Source organism: Anabrus simplex, chromosome 4 (genome assembly GCF_040414725.1).
Source record: "Anabrus simplex isolate iqAnaSimp1 chromosome 4, ASM4041472v1, whole genome shotgun sequence".
In the NCBI taxonomy this organism is placed as follows: Eukaryota; Metazoa; Arthropoda; class Insecta; order Orthoptera; family Tettigoniidae; genus Anabrus; species Anabrus simplex.
Window position 1 is genome coordinate 200,594,115 of NC_090268.1, and position 21,161 is coordinate 200,615,275.

Here is a 21,161-nt window from a genome sequence, read left to right on the forward strand (position 1 = left end):
TCGGATTGAACACCATAGAAGAACAGGTGATCAGATGAAAAAATTTACTTGGGGTGCATATCCTGGACGAGACAGTTAATGGCGATTGGTATTGTGAAAATCTAGACTTACATTTTTATTTATTATAAAAGACCTGGCCATTCTGCCAGAAACTCTGTCCTCACTAATAACTCACCTCTCAGCCACCAAGCACCAGCAATCGGCCTACTTGTAGCACCTAGTCTGTAGTTGGCTATCGCAACGTGCCATGTTTAGTATAAATATTTAGTGACAGAATGTCCATTGCTATGGTTTACTGTTGTGTTCAACAGTGTAATAACACTAAGGGAAGAGAGAAACAAGTGTCTTTCCATGAGTTTATGTTTTCTCTTCTAAGAGACAGCTCAAGTGGAGTCAAATAGCTGTTAGATGCTGCGTTTTATGGCAAACCAAATCTCATTCTATGTATGACTTTGTCTGATATGTAACCTGTTCCCACTTCCTACAAAATCAATCTTACAAGCGTTACATTGGCACCTGATCAAAAAAAATTATAAAATAAAAAACCACTGGGCTTATATCACAGACTCTACGCTCAAACTAAAACATTACTAGGCTTACATCACAGACACTATCAAAACAGCAAAGCTTAGTAGGTGTCGGAAGAATATTTGGATCTCTTGTTGGTCTAAAAAGTTCAGTATTTATGTTTCTGTTACCAGTACAGTGGATATGGATTGATTTGAGAAAGAATGTAGCAAGGAGGAGAATGTTGCCAGATGATTTCTATGTCTGTAAAGAGTTAGCATCTCATTTTGTAATTCCTGCGCAATACCACTACCACCACTACTACTACTACTACTACTACTACTCTGAAAGGATGACATGGTTTGAGTTAAAAGAACTTGCACTGAAAGTCATTGCTGAAGTAGGAAAAGCTGGTTTTACAGTCATTAGAAAAGCGACCGACAACCATGCTACAAATGTTTAAATGTTCTCCAGAATTTGCCAGGGAAATCCACTTCCTGAGATCTTACCCTTGTGACACTACCAGGCCTTTATTCCTGCCATTTGACTATTGTCATATCATTAAGAATGAGAGGAGTCTCTTTCTCTATGTAAGACGTACATTGTTCAATGAAGGAAAGTCCATTAGCCGAAGTACCTCAGAATGCTATTCGAACTGCAGAAAGGTGAAGTGTGGAAGTCTGTTCAGTTTTTATCTGAAAAGCACCTTTCACCTAGCAATTTTGAAAAGATGAATGTGAAAAGGGCGGTACAAATTTTCTCTAACGAGATTAATGAATCCCTTTGCACTCTTAAAAGTCATGGTATTGATCTTGGAATAGACAGATTCAAAGATTGTGAATCCACCATTGAGTTCTTGACAGTCACGAGGAAGTGGTTCCGCATTCAGAATGTGAAGAACACGACGTATCATTAGAGTTCATGGTTTATAGCATTTAAAAATCGAAGATTTAGCATTTCGATTTTCAAATTTAGCATTTTGTAGCATCATACTTCTGAAATTTAGCGTTTTGTACCAAATTGGTTCAAAATAAGCATAATTTGATTGTTAAGCTGGCATATCAATATACCTGTATCGCTTACGTAAAAATGTTCCGATTTGTAACTCTCGGCACGCTGTTTGTTTGTCACTTTGCTTCTACCCATGGCTACCAGACAATAAATCACTATCGTACTTTAAAACAGAACTAGTACTCAACACCTATGTCAAGAATAACAGACTATGATGAAGGGTCAACACAAAATGAATGAACACGTGTGCTTGAAAGTGTATTAAATGTTTGATTGGTTGTTCTTTGCACTTCTCTTTGGCCACTGAAAGATATTCCACACACTGAAAGATTTAAGGTGCTGTAATACTTCTTTCCCCTGAAATAACAACATATATCTTATTTTTAAGAAATTGCATCGTTTTTAAAAAGATGCATGTTTATTTTGCATAAAACAGGGTATTTTGCACCTATTTCGCATAAATAGTATAATTTGGCATTTTATTGCTAATTCAAAATTGCTAAAAACCACTCGCAGGGGTCATATAAGATGAAGGTACATACACTGACAAAGTTTCAACATATTTCACATTTATCGCAAATGCTAAAAACCACAAACTCTACGTATCATATCCATTCTCGATGCGAGACATTCAGGCACTTCTTTGAGACCAAGGACTTTACTTTTATTCGTGTTACAAGCAAGTTTCTGAGACCATACCTTACGAATTACTTCAAACGATCCACAGAAGCTTTGAAAATAAAGAGATGTACCCTAAAAAATAAGTTGTGTTCATTGAAAGTTCACAAGGTCAGCTAAACAAAGAAGGGTGTGTGAAGAATGGCAGTTAATATTCATAAAGAAAGTAAAGAATTATTCATTGTGTACAATAATAAAATACTATGAGAGGGGTTATATTTGTACAAGTAGTGACAAATTTTTCCTCACTCGTGCTGTTTATCATTATATTTGACGAGTTTTATCTTTAATAAGGCACAGTTTATTTCACACGTTTAAATTTGAGTATTCTTTGATCTTTATTTCATACATAGAAAGTTTAATGCTATGAAAGAAACTGCAGCTTCTTCCTTCACTTGAACAGTATACCACTGTGAAATATGGCCAAATGTTAGCACATGCTGTGGCAAGTGAGAGAACTCCTAGGAAGACATGACAATGCATTGTCCAGCAAAGGAGTGAGCAGGTCTTTTATAATAAATTTAAGTCTAGATGAAAACCTTCACGAACTTGAGATGAACACTAGCATTGTTAATTCATTTTAAAACTGATAGTGCACCTTCCCATTTCACTACCATAAAGAAAAATCTTGGATCATAATTTGCTGAACAGGTGTATGGGAAAGAAGGGTTCATTATTTACTTTTTCCCTACAATTTTGATGAGATTTACACCTACAGTACATACATCCCGAGTTGTTATATCCAATTAATGAGTTAATAAAAAAAGCTACTCCACCAACTTCCACCAGAGTGTCTCTCTTCTGCTCAAATTTATCCCAGTTTAATTTTCTACACTCTACAATCTCTCTCTGTCTAAAATCCTCTGGGTAGTTGATCTAACAGCAGCCATGCAGTATATTCTTCTTGCACTCATTCTTCAAGTGTGTCCATACCATGCCAGTAACTGATTATTTAACCCTGTTGTCTTAGGCCAAGTCCCTTATTCTGTCTTGTCTTGACAATCATGTTTTTGACAAAACTAATTTCAGCTGCCTTTAATTTTTCCTCATGGTTCATAGGTCAAGAATGGTATGAAGTAAGTTTACAATGGCAATCTTGCATTCCATACAGCTCTACAAATATTTTCTCTAGCTTGGATCCTGTTGGTGAGTCTGACAACAATGGAACCTTGATTGATATTATACTTCCTAGATACTTTAATTTATTAGTCATTTTCAGTTTTCCACCTTTTACACCAATGAAATGACAAAGGACAAGAAGCTGACTGAATTTCTTCGATGTCTTCTTGAAAATCGAAGATTCTTTGTAGATTTCCAAGGGCGACATAGTCGTTGGAAGAACCTCAGGAATGGCCTACCCCAAGGTAGTGTTTCGTCCCCAATATTATTTAATATTTACACGAATGATCAACCTCTGCCAAAAGGAACAAAAAGCTTAATTTATGCAGATGATCGAGCTATTGTCACCCAGGCTGATCAGTTTGAGAGTGGTGAACGGAGACTAATCGAAGCCTTAGATGAACTGAGTTCATACTACAGAGAAAACCATCTAAAGCCTAACACCTCAAAGACGCAAGTTTGCTCTTTTCACTTAAAGATTATGCAGGCAAGAAGAAAAGTGAAGATTTTCTGGGAAGGTGCTCTCTTGGATCATTCCTCAACACCTAAATATCTAGGGGTGACTCTGGATCGCACACTCACGTATGAACAACATTGTGTTAACACGAAACACAAAGTATCTACGCGAAATTCCATTCTTCTCAAGTTATGCGGTACCAGCTGGGGAATGCAAGCTCAAACAATGAGAACTACTGCTTTAGCACTGAGCTTCTCTGCAGCAGAATATGCATGCCCTGTTTGGTATAGATCATATCATTACAATAGAGTAAATTAATGTATTATTAGGATCCACCTTTTCAATTCAAAATGTAAAGAGTTTAAATTACATAAATAATTAGGGATTAGTTTCAACCTAGTACTAGGTCATCGTCAGCCTAAAGCAAAATTAAAACACAAATACCGAAGAAATTAAACAATGTAAAGACACATAAGGTCTCGTAAAAGTACATACCAGTACCATGTGAGATATTGTGCAGCACTATGTTAAAAAATAACTCTATGAAAGAGATTCATAAAAAGTCCAGTGCGTATTAAAAAGATGTTATAGATAGGAATCTTTGAGTTGCTGGATAAGGAGATTAGAATATGCTGGCTCCTTTAAGATGCTGATATCCAAATGAAGAACCACCGAGCCGAAGTTACGTAGTTTATTTACAAATGAAGTCCAGTGCGCCATATAGAATTAAAAAAGTCCAGTGCACATTAAAAAGATGTTATAGAAAGGAATCCTTGAGTTGTTGGATAAGGAGATTAGAATATGCTGGCTCCTAGAAAAGATCGCTAGCAAGACGGGACTTTGGATCTCAAAAGAGAAGACCAAGTTTACGATTCCTTGAAACAGAGATTGGACAGATTCAGAGGGTTAAACAGTTCAAATACCTTGGTAAAATCATACAAGAGAATGGACTAGAGAAAGCTGCTGTAGACAATCGTATCTCAAAAATGGAGAGAGCTTATAGACTGACTAAAAACATCTACAACAAGGAATGTATCTCATGGAATGACAAAATAAGGCATGACAACACTGTAGTATAAACAGAATGTCTGTATGCCAGCGAATGCCTCTCAATTAATTACAAATTGGAGAAGCTGGAGATCCTAGAAAGTAGAATAATACGGAAAATCTTGGACCCGATCCAGACTGAAACCGGCTGGAAACTTCGGAACAGCAATGAAGTCTACAAAACTGTGGAGAAAATTTCAGAGACCACGAAAAAGAGAAGGTTATCATTTCTCAGACCTTTGTACAGAATGGACAGAAAACCATCTTCAGGGCTACTGACGGTGAGGTTCAAACCAACTATCTCCTGGATGTAAGCTGACAGCTGCACGGCCCTAACCGCATGGCTAACTCGCCCGGTAGGCAGGATTTCAGGAGAGGAAGAAACCAACAACTAGAAGAAAGTGGACTCAAGAAGAGAAAGAACAACACTCTCGAAGGATGAAAGAAATCTGAAAGCAAAGGAAATCTAATACAATTAAAAATATCCAAAGTTGATTTATTGTACCCTCCAAATGGGTTATTCAAAATAATAATAATAATAATAATAATAATAATAATAATAATAATAATAATAATAATAATAATGGATTTATGAGAGTTACCCCGAGTAGTGCAGGTTTAAAAGTGAATCTTATGAGTTTGAGTCCTAGTAAGGTTGTGGTCACGTTGTGGAGTTAATGTTTGGTTGGTACAAGTACCATTCTTCTTTAAAAGTCTTATATCATTCCTGTTTGTTGTTCTTTGTGCTGACCACTTCTCTATTACATCTCTATATCTCTTTTCCCTTTATTATTATTATTTACATGAAGAAAAATGTCCAAATACAGTACCCGTATTTTATTATTTTGCTTTCCCACTATTTTTATGTTACCTGCATTTACAGTTTTCCTGCATCCATCGTCATTTTCCCCCTCACCCTTGAAAAACGATGCATCGAGGTTTTACTGTATACACAAATGACCATGACCCAACTAATACAAAAATAATAAGAAAGAACACAGAAGAGGTGGATGGATTTTGGGAGCCTTTAGATCAGACGACTACAAACATAAATAAAAATCGCACCAAATTTTAATTGGAGACTTAAATGTCCAGTTAGGAAGGGAAAAGACATATAATAGGGAAGTGGCCAGCACAAAGTAAAACAAACAGGAATGACATAAGACTAGTGGAATTCTGCAGCAACCATGACATGACCTCAAAGTCAACATACTTCAAGAGAAGACCATATAAGCTCAAAACTTGGAAACATCCAGACTGGGAAAAAGGAGAATGGCAACTGGATCATGTTTTATGAATAAGAATTACCACAATGTGAAAGTCCCGAGAGGGATACATACCGGATCAGATAATTACTTTATTAACTTTATTGGCCAAATTGGACCACTTGATTCTTCCATGTACACTTTTTCTTTGATGAGTTTACTGTTTGATTCTTCTTATCTGCCCAGTACTTCATTCGTTCTGATCGCAGTGTTCTTAATTTGTCTGAAATCTCTACAGGCCTTCTGCACATCATTTCAGTTGAAAATTTGTGATTCTTACGAAGGGTGACAATTTTATTCTTGTTCTCTGCACCTGTAAGTTTGAGTCCAACTGTTTTGAGATCCTCTTGAATTTCTTTGATCCAATGCCCTCCTGCCTTCTTTCCCAGATTTCCCATCACTAGTTGTCATAAAATGCTGTTTTCTGGTAATCGTAAGATGTGAAAGAAATAAGAGATTCTTTTCTTATTCATTGTGCTGGTAACTGGGTCGATCTCTCAATAGACAGTTTCATCGGGGAGGATTCTACAGACTCCTTCAACCTGGTACCTTTCATTTATGCAAGTTCTGATAATTCTTCTTTTAGTTTAGAGGAACTGATCAGTTCTTCTTTCATTTTTAATTTGGAGCAAGGTTTTGCAAGCATAAGTGGCTTTGGGCAAAGTTAGTTTTTTGTAGTGTTGGATCTTAGTGTCTATTGACAAGCATTTTTTTTCATAGTTGACCAGGTTAGGTTAGAAACTGTGTTTTTTTCATTTTATTGGTTCTATTTATCCATGTTGCTTTCTCGCTTAAGTTGTGCATAATGATTTCTACAAGGTATTTAAATCGTAGGACTATGTTAATTACTTAATAAAAATAAAAATTAAATTCACCCCATTGACAAAGAAAAATCCGACCCAAAAAAAGAAGAGAACCTACGGCCCTCAAAGTGATAAATAACAAGGAATATGAAGAACGAACCAGGAATATAAAAGTAATAGATGATTTACAGGAAATAATTTCCCAACTGTAATAAATAGCTGAACAAGCAGCCCCAATACTGGTAAATACAAGGGAGAAACACCAATGGTGGAATGCCCGAATGTGATAAAACTCTGGAAGATAGACACCAAAAGCCTGGGCAAGGTATCAGTCAAAAAAGAAAATCACACTTGGAACTCACAAAACAAAGAAAGATAACCCAAAAAATAATGAGGGTTAAATGCAAATACCAAAAAGATATACTTCTGATGATAGAATGAAATAGGGAGAAAAACTCAAGAGTTTACTACAAAATATTTAGCAGACAAATACAAAGATATAAATAAATACAGAAACCCCAATTAAAACACCAGAAGCAAATATAAACCCACCCACAATCCATGAAATCTACAATGCTTTAAAAAAGTTCAAAAACTATAAAGCAAATGGAGAAGATCAAGTATTAGTGGAACTTTGTAAATATGCAGCACAACCAGTGAACAGTGAAAATCTGGAACAAAGAAGAATTACCAGAAAATTGGACTACAGCTATATCCATTACACATAAAAAAGGAGAAAAATGCATATCCAGACAATTATAGACGAATTTCCCTTTTGGATTGCACACAAAGCCCTATAAAGTTGTTTCAAGAATTCTGTACAATCGTTGTAAAGATAAACCTGAACAATGGGAATACCAAGGAGGATTTAAGCCCTGGAGAAGCTGCCTGGAACAGATAATCACTTTAAAATTAGTAATGGATGTCTACAAAAGAAGACAAAAACCACGCTGTCTGGAACAGATAATCACTTTAAAATTAGTAATGGATGCCTACAAAAGAAGGCAAAAACAACAAGTCGTAACCTTTGTAGACTTCAAAAAAGCTTATGATTATATCCATAGATATTCAATGAAGATACTAACAAATTTCGGACTTCATCCCAAATGAATAAAAATTATAAAATTAACCCTAACAAACAACAAATCCAAAGTAAAATTCAGAAGAGAGATATCTGAGCTATTTACAATAAAAACAATGTTAAGACAGGAAGACAGTTTATCACCATTACTTTTCAACTGGGCTCTAGAATAGGTGAGCAGGGAATGGTACAAAGAAAATCCTAAGAAAATAAAAATTAGAACCAAGAAAGATCAAATAAACTTAAAACTGCTTGGGATTCACAGACAACTTAAACTTACTAGCTAATAACATCCAAGTAACCAGAAATAAAGTGCCTTAAAAATATAGCACAAAAAAAATAGTACTCCGGATATAATTCAAAAAGACTGAGATAATGGTAGCAGATCCACTAGTAATAAACCACTTAACAGTAAATAACAGGAAAGTAAAAATAGTGAAACAATTTAAATACCCCAGAGAAATTATAACTTACAACTTAGACAAGAAACTTGCATGGCAAGAAAGAACTAATAAAATAATAAAAACTCGAAAATAAACATGCTCGACATACAATAAAAAAATGTCTTTCGATCAAAACAAAATTAAAACATTACAAGACGGTGGTTCAACCAGAGGTGACATACGGAAGTGAAAATCTTTAAAGTCACTCAGAGAAACATAACCGACAAAATCCTAAAAGTAGAGAGAAGAATAGCAAGGACGTTCATAAATAAAAAGTATAAAACAGACAATGGTGGATAGTGCCAAATAAAGTTGTGTACGGAGAACTAGAGCCCATCATGGATACTAAATGGAAAAAGAGGCTCTCCTTTTGTCACATTATGAGGACACCAGAAACCAGATTACCAAGAGAAATTATAGAGAAACTCTGGAATATGACATAACAAGTAGGGTGGATTAAGGAAATTAGAGAGGATATGGAAGAACTAGAAATAACACTCCAGACGATTTGCAAAACAAAACAGAAAATTTAAAGTACCTGAAAAAATAAAACATTACAATAAGATTTAAACCAAAAATAAACAAACGACATACAATGACAAGAGTATTTACAGATAAGGAATTACAGGAAAGATCAGAACGAATGAAAAGCTACTGGGAAATTTGGAAAGAAAACTTATCGAAGATGACCAGAAAATGATTAACTGAAGTGGTCCAATGAGACTGTAAAAACAGAAGAAGACGACGAATGCATTATCTGATGACATAAGATCAGAGCAAATAAAACATTTTGGCCCCGTAACTATCAACTGGGTATTGAAACTGATGAATGTGTGTCTGACTAGAATGTTGATTCCAAAGAACTGGCGCAAAGCAAAAGTTGTGGCCTTGCTTAAACCAGGAAAAGAGCCAAATGACCCCATAAACTTCAGACCCGTATCTCTTTTCTGTCATCTTTTCAACATTCTGGAGAGGATGATATTGAATCGTATTTCTGATTCTATCGACAGAAAGATTATAAAGGAATAATCAGGTTTCAGGCCGGGGAAGTCATGTTCTGGTCAGATACTTAATCTAACCCGGCACATCGAGGATGGATATGAGGGGAAACAAATAACAGGAGTTGCTTTTATTGATCTCATGGCTGCTTATGACACAGTGAATCCATAAGAGAATGACAAGGAAGCTGCATTCAACAACCAGAGACTATCGACTGACACAGTTCATTCAATGTCTGCTCCAGAACAGATGTTCTTTTTTGCCACTCTGAAGGACAAGAAAAGAAGATGGAGATGTCAAAAGAATGGCCTTCCTCAAGGAAGTGTGTTGGCTCCAATATTATATAACATATATACCAACGATCAGCCATGAAGATATTGAGAAGAAGAAGCAAGAAACAGATCCAAGACATCCCATGTTTGGACTTCACGCCCACCCATCAAGGGGTAAAGTTGGACTGTGCCCTAACTTATAAACAACACTGCATAGATACCAAACAGAAGGTATGCAACAGGAATAATCTCATTCGCAAACTCACACACACAACATGGGGAGCACATCTACGCAGATGACACAGCTCTTGCTGCTCAAGGAGTGACATATGAAGAAGTAGAATTAAAACTGACATCAGCTCTTGAAGAACTAGCTGTCTACTATGACGAAAACCCCCTGAAAACCAATCTGGAGAAAACTCAGGTATGTGCATTCCACCTGTGCAACAAGGAAGCAAGAAATGAGTTGAATGTAACCTGGAAAGGACACAAATTGAACCATTGTGATCAACCCAAATATATAGGGGTAAAGTTGGACTGTGCCCTAACTTATAAACAACACTGTATAGATACCAAACAGAAGGTATGCAACAGGAATAATCTCATTCGCAAACTCACACACACAACATGGGGAGCACAGCCTAATGTCCTCCGTACATCTGCCCTTGCCCTGTATATCTCTGCTGCAGAGTATGCTGCTTCAGTTTGGAGGAATTCCGTTCATACAAACCAAGTGGATGTTGCCCTCCACGAGACAAGTTGCATTGTTACAGGCTGCTTACGACCAACTCCTGTTAATAAGATCTTTCCACTTACGGGAGTAGCACCTCCAGATGTTAGTAGACAAGATGCAGCAGAGATTGAGAAGAAGAAGCAAGAAACAGATCCAAGACATCCAATGTTTGGACTTCACGCCCACCCATCAAGATTGAAATCGAGAAAGAGCTTCCTACACACAAGAGCGTCAATCCCATCATCAGCCGAATCTCGGCGAAAGGAACTCTGGAGAAGGATTATGGGACATGAAAGAGAAGCTAGCTGCATGACATCATCTTCAATATGGACATTAGAAGACACTTAACAGATCAAGATCTGGAGTGACACGATGTAAAACCAATCTGAAAAGGTGGGGTTACGGTGATCAAGATTTGTGTGAGTGTGGTGAAAAGCAAGATCATGGACACCTTCTCATCTGTAGAAATATGCCTAAACCATGTAGTATGAAGGATTTGGTGGAAGCCAATGAATGTGCCATCTCGACAGTTAATTAATTAATTAATTAATTAAATAATAAATAAATAAATAAATAAATAAATGTACATGTGAACTGGAGCTTGTCACTATAAACATCACTGGGGCTATAAAAGGTACCTGACGGCTTCATGATGTTCAGTGCTCCAAGATACCTGCAGAATGGGTGGAGCAAGAGAGCTCTGAACGTAGAATGGTTAGTGGTTGCCCAATCGGTAAGCAAACACTCACAGCCATTTTCATCCTTTTCAAGTTGCTCAAGCTGACTATCAGGTATGAGATTGTTAAGCAGAAATGGAACGTCACAATTACAACAAAATCATGACCGGGTAAGCAACATGTGTTGACCGACAGGGACCATTGAGCACAGGAGACGTGGTAGGGAGAATTACATAACACTGTGCAATACCCACACTTGTGAATTCTGCAATGCCAATTATTCTGCAGCTAGCACCATGATAATGTGCTGGGAGATTGAGGACATAGGTTCAAGGCTCTGGCACCCACACATTTTGCCAGTGAATGCAAGGGGCTAACATTGGTCCAAGGATGGCTGGACAAGCATACCATACGATAGTCAGATAGGAGTAGTACTAGTATGACAAATGGTAGATGAATGCCACATTCCAAAGTCATCTTCTTTTTCTTCTTCCTCCTGATATGTTTCGGATTTGAATACTGGAAAAACAAAGTGTAAATAGAGTAGTTGTAAATATATTGTGGTGATTTCTGACATGGATAAATAAATAAATAAATGAATGTACTTAGTCCTCTTGCAATAATACAGAGTATGTTAATGATGGAAGGATAACTGTAACTACATTCTGACCAGATGCATGTTGTCTAAGGTAGAATAACAGTTCAGAGATGATCACTGTGTGTTTCAGCATGATAATGTTCGTTGGTATAAAGCAGGGCCTGTTCTTGAGTGGTTTGTGGGTAAGAAGGTTTCAGAAATGAAATGGTCACCCTCCAGGATCCTGACTACAATCCTACTGAAGACCTCTAGGATGAGCCAGAAGACCGGTTTCACTCCAGACCTCAACAACCCGCATCACAATGTACGCTTGTTATAGCTCAGCAGGAAGAATGATCCATCATTCCCCCACAGATGTCTAGACTCCCGGCAGGCAATCTCTCACACAAATTCTGAGCTGTTATTAATGTCAAAGGATTGAGACATTGTTAGATAAGGGCAGGATGTCCAGACTGAGGTGGCTCAGGCATGTAATAAGGATTGTTAGATCAGGTCAGGATGTCCAGATTGAGGTAGTTCGGGCATATGAGGATGCAGCTAACAAGGACAGCTTGTAGCTTGGAGAGAGATGTGGCAAGAAAACAGATGGATGGTGGGAAGACCAAAAACCCATTAGATGGACATTGTAAAGATGAGCATTGCAGCAAAAGTACCCCAGTAAACTGGAACTGTAAAATGATGATGATGATGATGATGATGATGATGATGGTGATGGTAATTAAGGTCAGAGATGAGATGGGACCTCACCCCCACATTAATGTCCATACTGGTAGTATATCCAAGGTACACTTTGAGGACAGTTTCGAGTAGGTGACTGGATACTTTTGATCGGATAATGTAGTTTACCAAGAGAATATTGCCACATACTTTGTTTTATTAGTCTAATTAAGTGTAACAAGTTGCACAGATGCATCAACTAAATGAAATTACCTAGATAATGCTTTACTTCCAAGCCAACTGGATTCATCAGCAAACATTTGGCCTGATCCATAAAACAATCTCCACTACTCTTCAGCTTCCTATAACTTTAGCTGCTTTTTCCTTTACTCAAAATGAATGCAATTAAATCAGTAGGTCTATATCATTAGCTACCTAGGTAGGTTGGTGGTAGCGCGTCCAAATCATGATCCAAAGTTTACTGATTCATTCTTAGCTAAGGTCAACAATTCTGGCACTCCATGGTTTTGTCACATTAAAAATCTGCGGTGATACACTTGAAATCTTCTAACAAAATTAAATCAACTCAGCCATATGAATTCTACTTTTGTTGCTGGACAGCAGCAGAAATAAAATGTCAAAACTGGTAGGCAGACTGCCTAAATGGCACCACTTGACAAGATCAGGAACTCTGTAGCTGAAGCCACTAGACTATTTTTATTATTAGTAGTGTATCATTTCTCTTGCTGTCATACAATTTCCCTATTCTTCTTTGTATAGAATTCATTAACTTTTCCAACTAATAGTAAACAAAGATGAGTATTTTTCAAGAGATCATGTTCTTCAATCCAAGTGCCAATCGAATGAGTATACAAAATGAATCATGGCACATTTTCTGGAAGATAAACAAGATGACAAGGTCACTACTAGAGAGTATGGCATTTGAGTGATAGTCAGAAAAAGGGAAGTATCTCTCACCAAGCAGAGGTTTTCCAAAAATACAACCAATATTTCTCAAAACAGAAGAAGGAACACAGACCATGTTTAGAGGAAGTCTAACTTACCTTTGCGAGTACATTCTCGGACTGCCCACCTCTGGACTGCTTCATAGAGTTCCAGTTCTGAACTAACAGAAAGCTCATCCAGTTCCAGCATGGTGACTAATGTGGACAACTCTATATCTTCAAAGCTTGACTCGTGCAGTACTTCTTCAGTTTCTGCACTTATAATCTAAATGGAGAAAGCAACACTGGATACTTCCAAAAAATATGCAAAATAACACCAAGTCATTTTACATAAAGAACATATTTTCACACTCTCACAGCCATTATCAACGAAGATGAAAGCATTGTCAAGACAACAAAAAGACAGACTATGGCTCGTTAATAAGGCTTGCGTGTTACAGATGAGTAATTTTTCCTGACTTCTATCTTGGTCATAAAATGAAGCAGAAACTGAATATTTGTGAAAATATTTACATATATTTTATATAGTATATAAATGGATATTTTGGGACTGTATTTTCTTGTATAATTTGGGCGATTTCCGGTTTGGATTCCAGAAAAAGAAATCAGCAAAGAGATGCAATTTACTGTTTTCAGATCCTGGCAGAATGGCTGATCAATCTTAACCACACACTATACGCCTGTTTTATTGATTATGAGAAAGCATTTGACTGAGTAGCCTGAGACAAATTGTTTCCTTTGTTGGAGCAGACTGATTGTCCAAGGAAAGAAATCACGCTAGCAGCAGATCTATACGGAAGACAAAAAACAGTGAGAACTGGCAGCACCCATTAGATCCAGCAAGACTGCAAAGGCCAATGATGCTTACTGTCACCAGATTTCCTTGATGTTTTTGGTGAAGCAATCCTAAATGAGGTCTTGGGAAGAATAAACATAGGTCTAAAGGTAGAAGGTCGAGTTGCACACACAATGAAATTTACAGACAAACAAACAATTCTAGCAGGTAGACTTAGCACTCTCAAAACAATGATCCTTGAATATGCAAAGTGTCCAATAAATATGGGATGAAAATCAATAATTTTAATAATAATTAATTCATGTTATTAGCTTTATCCCTCACTAACTACTTTTACGGTTTTCAGAGATGCTGAAATGTTGGAATTTTGTTCCGCAGGAGTTCTTTCACATGCCAGTAAATCTACTGACATGAAGCTGACGTATTTGATCCCCTTCAAATACCACCGGACCGAGCCAGGATCGAACCTGCCAAGTTGAGGTCAGAAGGCCAGCGCCACAACCATCAGAGCCACTCAGCCAAGCAATCAATAAAACAAAGACAAGTCATGTCAGTAAGTAAATCCCAGGAAAAGTCACCATTTCCATTCCTGATGGGATACTCAAACAGTTATCTGGGAAGAATAATATCTGAGGAAGGTTACTGTCAATTAGATATCATGGTGCACCTTGGAGTGCCAAGAATAGTCCTTTACAAATACCAGAAAATGCTGACCTACAGCACACTGAGTCAACAGCTCAGGAAGAGATTCGTCAAGGTATTTGTTTGGTTAGTGGGGTTATAATGTGAAGAAAAATGGACACTGAACTCCAATCTAACAAGTCATATTCAGGCGTTTGGAAGGTAGTGCTGAAGGCACCTGCTCAAGATTCCCTGGACAGACTGAATCACAAGACAGATTCAATTGCATTAGCTAAGACAGAGAGCACTTCTTGTACACCTCCACAAAAGGCAACTCACCTGAAAACGTTATTGGCTTTTACTTCCCACTAACTACTTTTGACAAATGCTGGGGCTGTACCTAAATTAAGGCCACGGCCGCTTCCTTCCAACTCCTAGGCCTTTCCTATCCCATCGTCACCATAAGACCTATCTGTGTCAGTGCGACGTAAAGCCCATAGTAAAAAAACAAAACAAATACTACTTTTGACAGTTTTCAGAGACAGCAAGGTGCCAGATTTTTTCCCACAGGGATTCTTTTACTTGCCCGTAAGTCTACTAACTCGGGACTGACATATTTGAACACTTTCAAATACCACCGGACTGAGCCAGGATTGAACATGCCAAGTTGGGGTCAGATGGCCAGCATCTCAACCATCTGAGTCATTCAGCCCGGCACGATTCACCTGAATTGGGCACACGCAGCGACATGGTGACTTAGTACAAGACATAACCGAGGGCAGATTGGAAGGCAAGAAACAGTGAGGAAAGCCATGGTACACTTTCATAGAACAACTGAAGCAAGAAGTGAGAGTTAACACTTTTGGACAATTAAAGAAGAGGGCTCTCTGTTATGAGAACTGAAGGACTCATCTGAGGAGCAAACCAGTCGGACAGACGGACGGATGAAATTCACACCCACTCATTTCAATTCAAAGTGAGAAAGTGGGAAAAGAAAAAAAAAATGCTTATTTGTCAGATATGCTGTTATTCTGAAAGATGTGATGAACTGTGGCCTCCGGAGAGGCTTAGTGCAGAACTGTCTACTTGATGCCCATAGGCAACCTGCATGTCTGGGTATGAGATGATAATGAGATAAGGAGAGGATGAAACCCAGTGTACCCTGTCGAATAACACTAAGGGGTTTGTTCAAGGTTTATCATCCCCATCCAATGGACGTATCATCATCAACAGCGTCGCTGGAATCGAAACCCGACTTTTGGCACACAATCTATTGATTAGAAATTGTATATCACTACCTCTCCTACCTTGCCGCGCAACATACTGCTGGGTTTGCAAGATTTGAATTACACAGTTGAAGAGAAGCGTATGTCTGGACTATCAACTGGGAATGCACTTATCATGCATTTCTGAGTGTGTTTAGAAATTGTGGATGAGAAGAAACATCTTTTCTATATTGAAATTCGGCATTCTAAATTGAATCACTGACTGCTTGCATAAGTGTTTGCAGCAGCTGGAAGTCTTTCTGCAGTAGGAACAGCCTATAAGTCCGGCTCCATGGCTAAATGGTTAGCGTGCTGGCCTTAAGTCACAGGGGCCCCGGGTTCGATTCCCGGCAGGGTCAGGATTTTTAATCATCATTGGTTAATTTCACTGGCATGGGGGCTGGGTGTATATGCCGTCTTCATCATCATTTCATCCTCATCACGACATGCAGTTCGCCTACGGGCGTCAAATCAAAAGACCTGCATCTGGCGAGCCGAACTTGTCCTCGGACACTCCCGGCACAAAAAGCCATACGCCATTTCATTTTTACAGCCTATAAAAGGCAAGATTCCTTCCCATTTTAAAATATTTTTTTAAAATAAAAGTGTGCATTACATCACACCAATAAAGATAGGTCTTATGGTGACAATGGGACAGTAAAGGGCTAGGAGTGGGAAGGAAGCAGTCCCAGCATTTGCCTGGTATAAAAATGGGAAACCATGCAAAACCATCTTCACGGCTGCCGACAGTGGGGTTCAAACCCACTATCTCCCGAATTTCTTCCTTTTTGTCCAAGGGCCATTTTACTGTGAAATAGGTTCAGATGCAGATGCTACTATGGTCACTAGGCCTTACACAGCTGGACCATGTTAAAAACAAAGATTTTCAGAACACTTTAGAAGTCGCCCCGATACCATCCAAAATGAGGGAAGCGAGATTGCGGTGGTATGGGCATGTGACCAGAGCAAATGAATCTGTTGTCGAAAGCCAATGGATCTGAACCTAGCTGCACACTACTACCCTCGAAGAAGACTGAAAAAACAATGGATGGATTGCGTACAAGAGAATGTGTCCACTATGGTTCTCCATCCTACTGACGGAGCGGATCAAGTGAAATGAAGGGCAAGGGGCATGACGACAGACCCCAGAATATAAATGTGAATAGTGCCGTGCCAATAGCTTGTTATCATAAAAGTATCATCCCAGAATCCATACTCCAGAACAGTGTGTTCAATTAAGAAAACTACCTTATACTAACTGATTATTTCTTGTGAGTTTCTCACTTCTGTGTGTAGTATGTCTGCAGAAAATTATAAATAATTGTACATCAGAATTCTGTGGATAATTTATCCACCCAAATTTCTTAGTCTCTATTAGTTTTCCTCGCAAAATATTTTCAGAGTTTATCGAGAGCACAACTTCATGAAGTTCAAGTATTCTGAGGTTATTATGTAGAGAAGTGACGTTGAAACTTAAGGGAAATGCAATGACAATGTGGAAACTGTAAACTGTCAGTTTCTTTGCTGCTCAACTACATTATTGGTGATTGCAGATGACCAACCTGATTATAAGGGCTGTACTTCTCATGGATCTTGAGATGAATCCTTGGCTAAGTAACATTAAATTCTTATCAAGAGCTAAATAACTGACGTTATTTCACATCTGTTGAGCTGCTAAATCATCTTCAGCAAATGCAATGCAAAGCATTCACTCACTCACTCTCTCTGATAGCAGCTATAAATGATGCCTGTGCGCGAGTCAATACACAAGCAAAAAAAAAAAAAAAAAAAATGACGAAAGTGGAGGGATTTTCAGACGATAATGGAAAATTGTCCTTACTTAAAAAAATATAGTTTGTGTGTAGTCAAGTGATGCAAGTTTCCTACTTCTGGTCCTTCTCAATCAAAACATTTTTCTATGTTAGAAACATTGAACAGCTGTAAATGTCAATTGCAAAATGAACAACAGTCAGAAACCACTTCTCAAAAACAGATGAGGCATTTGCTCCACCAGTGGAAAGGAATAAAAATCGATACATGCGAGTGTGGTTTGACTAGTTCTTGAAAAAATATTTACTGATAAAATTTATTAGAGGATGGATGCCTAGTTGTACTTCCTCTTAAAATAATAGGGGGCTAATCAAACATTCATTAGTCCTGCTTTAGTCTGGACTAAAGTTCGACCTGACTTAGGCAGGACTAACCAAGACTAAGAACATGTTATTCATAGACCTGAATTATCGCATACTAAGGTACTCTAGAGATCAGCCTTGCACATTGCTGCCAAGCATTGTGACTGACTTGAGCGCATGCGCAAAGTAGAGCATGGCCAACTTGATGCATCACTCTAGCCAATGCAGTATAGATCTAGTTGACCGTGTTCCGAGATGTCAGTAATAACTTGTGTTCATTTCCTTTTTGACATGATTCTCAAGGACTAATAATGAACGGCAAAAAGAAGATATGGGAGACAAACTGAAGCCAAGAAGAAACTTTATTCCTCTTTTCATGTGTGAAGAAGAGATTACCAGTGGTAGAAAATAAAATCTACTTCCACAAATTTGAATCGTAGGATATAAACTACTTGGTTTTGACAAGTTGAGCAGAAAATATGAATATAAGGAATTAGTCTGGACTAAAGTTCGACCTAACTTAGGCGGGAGTAACTACGGATTAAGAACATGTTATTTTTAAAAAAAAATTTCTGTGTTAGATTCTTTGAACAGCTGTAAATGTCAATTTTTTCAATTTCTTGTAAACATAATTAGGCTAATATTACCTTCCCAGTTATTAATGATTTTACATTACATTAAATTACTTATAAGGTTAGAAAATCAATCTTTAATATCATTGGACTGGTTGGGTAAAGTTTTCATTCCCACACCACGTATAACTGTGTCCATATAACAGATAACACGCTGATATTGTAAACCACTTGTGGTATTAATGTGAGCAGGAAATTAAAATTTCATGGACCATAAGATTATTTTATCTAGTGTCACGTGGTACGCCATGGCTTTCAGGGCTGTTGTGCCATGGGGCTTGGTTTGGTTTATTAATTTTATTACCTGAACATTTAAAGAAAACCATCCTTGCCTGTTAATATAAATTTGTGCCTCTTTCCCTCCAGGATTTTTAATCCGAATGTGTTCCATCAATGCTTCCAATGACCTAGAACGAATTTATAATGATGATAACAACTGACTGGGTGAAACCCAGTAACGACACATAGCCTACTCTTGTCGAATAGCACGAAGAGATCTGCTCAAGCCTTTACGCCCCCATCAAACGGACGAATCGTTATCAACAGTGTCACATGCCCTCACTCCATACGAGCAATGCAGAGAAGTTTGGAACTTAATCCAGGCTTTCGGCACGCAATCTGGTAATTAGATATTGTATACCACTATCTCCCCTATCCTGTCGGCTAACATTCTGGTACCAACATAAATGGTCCATTATTGGACATTATAAACTTTCCAACCAACTCACTCCTGGATGCCAGCGCTCCGCCCCCATGTGCTAAGTTGGGCTCATCAGTTGGTACTCAGCACACCCACCAAGATGCATGGCTAGTGCATACCGTGAGGCCACTGCGTAGGCCACTTTGAGCCACCGGCAGTGCCAATGCACTATGAGAGACTTTGTCTCCTTACCATAAATTGATGCCTGCCTGGCCATCAGATGATACAGATGTTGATTCCCATACGGAACCCGAAATATTTGTCCCAAACGAGTAAATTTATAATACCAACATAAATGGTCCGTTATTGGACATTATAAACTTTCAAGCCAACTTACTCCTGGCTGCCAGCGCTCCGCCCCTGTGTGCTAAGTTGGATTCATCAGTTGGTACTCAGCACACTCACCAAGATTTCAAATGGCTCAGCAATTCACTCTAAAGTTGACTTTCAACTTAGTATTCTTAAGAGTGATTCCAATAAGACTGATGAGTTTTTGGTTTAAACGAAATTCTCTAAGGACTTTCAGTAGTGACTCACAATGAACACTGTCATAAGCTTTTTTGAAACAAACAAAAGTGATGATTAATCTCTTGTTCCAAACTCTATGGTGTTTCATGATCCACACAAGACTGATGATTTGATCGGGACAACTCCGTCGAAATCCTCCCTGATATTCTCCCAGTTCCTGGTTAAGTTGTTCCTGAATACTTTTATATATAATTTTAGATAAAATCTTATAAGTAACATCAAGCAGAGACATACCCTGTTAATTACTGGGATCCGACCTATCGCCGTTTTTGTGCAGTTATAATTAACAATACAAAAAATTAAAAATCTTTGTATAATAATACTTACCCGTAAACATTTCTCCATCAATATGGGCTCTTCAAATAACTTCGCAAACTCATACGCTCGACAAGCATTTTTGGGGTACAGGTCCTCCCACAAATACTTGGTGCATTCTTCAACCAGGTATGGCAGCATATATTTTTTTGCAACATAGCAAAGCTCACAAGCCTGATCAAATGACTGGAGGTTGATGTTATCAGTGTAAATATACCTGAAATTAACAAGAGGATACACTAACAAACAGCAATACAAATTAACATGTTGTTGTTGTTGTTTGAGTCATCAGCCCATAGACTGGTTTGATGCAGCCCTCCATACCACCCTATCATGTGCTAAACTTTTCATTTCTATGTAACTATTGCATTCTACATCTGCTCCGATCTGCCTTTCATACAATATTCATACCTTGATCTGCCCCTACCGTTCTTACCGCCTACACTTCCTTCAAAAACCAACTGAACAAGTCCTGGGTGTCTTAAGATGTGTCCTATCATCGTATCTCTCCTTCTCGTCAAATTTAGCCAAATCGATCTCCTCTCACCAATTTGATTCAGTATCTCTTCATTCATGATTCAATTTATCCATCTCACCTTCAGCATTCTTCTGTAACACCACATTTCAAAAGCTTCTATTCTCTTTCTTTCTGAGCTAGTTATCATCCATGTTTCACTTCCATACAATCCCACACTCCAGACGAAAGTCTTCACAAACAACTTTCTAATTCCTATATCAATGTTTGAAGTGAGCAAATTTATTTTCTTAAGAACGCTCTTCCTTGCTTGTGTTAGTCTGCATTTTATGTCCTTACTTCTGCCATCATTAGTTATTTTACCACTCAAGTAAACTTCCTTTAA

The 21,161-nt window shown here is 38.0% G+C and overlaps 1 protein-coding gene across 1 annotated transcript in view; it reads right to left on the reverse strand.

Annotated features, from left to right (window-relative positions):
* Positions 1 to 21,161, reverse strand: part of LOC136872568 (BTB/POZ domain-containing protein 6-B) — a 151,651-nt gene that overhangs the window by 53,077 nt on the left and 77,413 nt on the right. Inside the window, exons 4-5 of the mRNA XM_067146369.2 lie at positions 20,314 to 20,518; positions 13,412 to 13,577 (exon numbers count right to left, since the gene is read on the reverse strand). Of these exons, the coding sequence (XP_067002470.1) occupies positions 13,412 to 13,577; positions 20,314 to 20,518 (371 nt within the window). The remainder of the gene's footprint in view (positions 1 to 13,411; positions 13,578 to 20,313; positions 20,519 to 21,161) is intronic.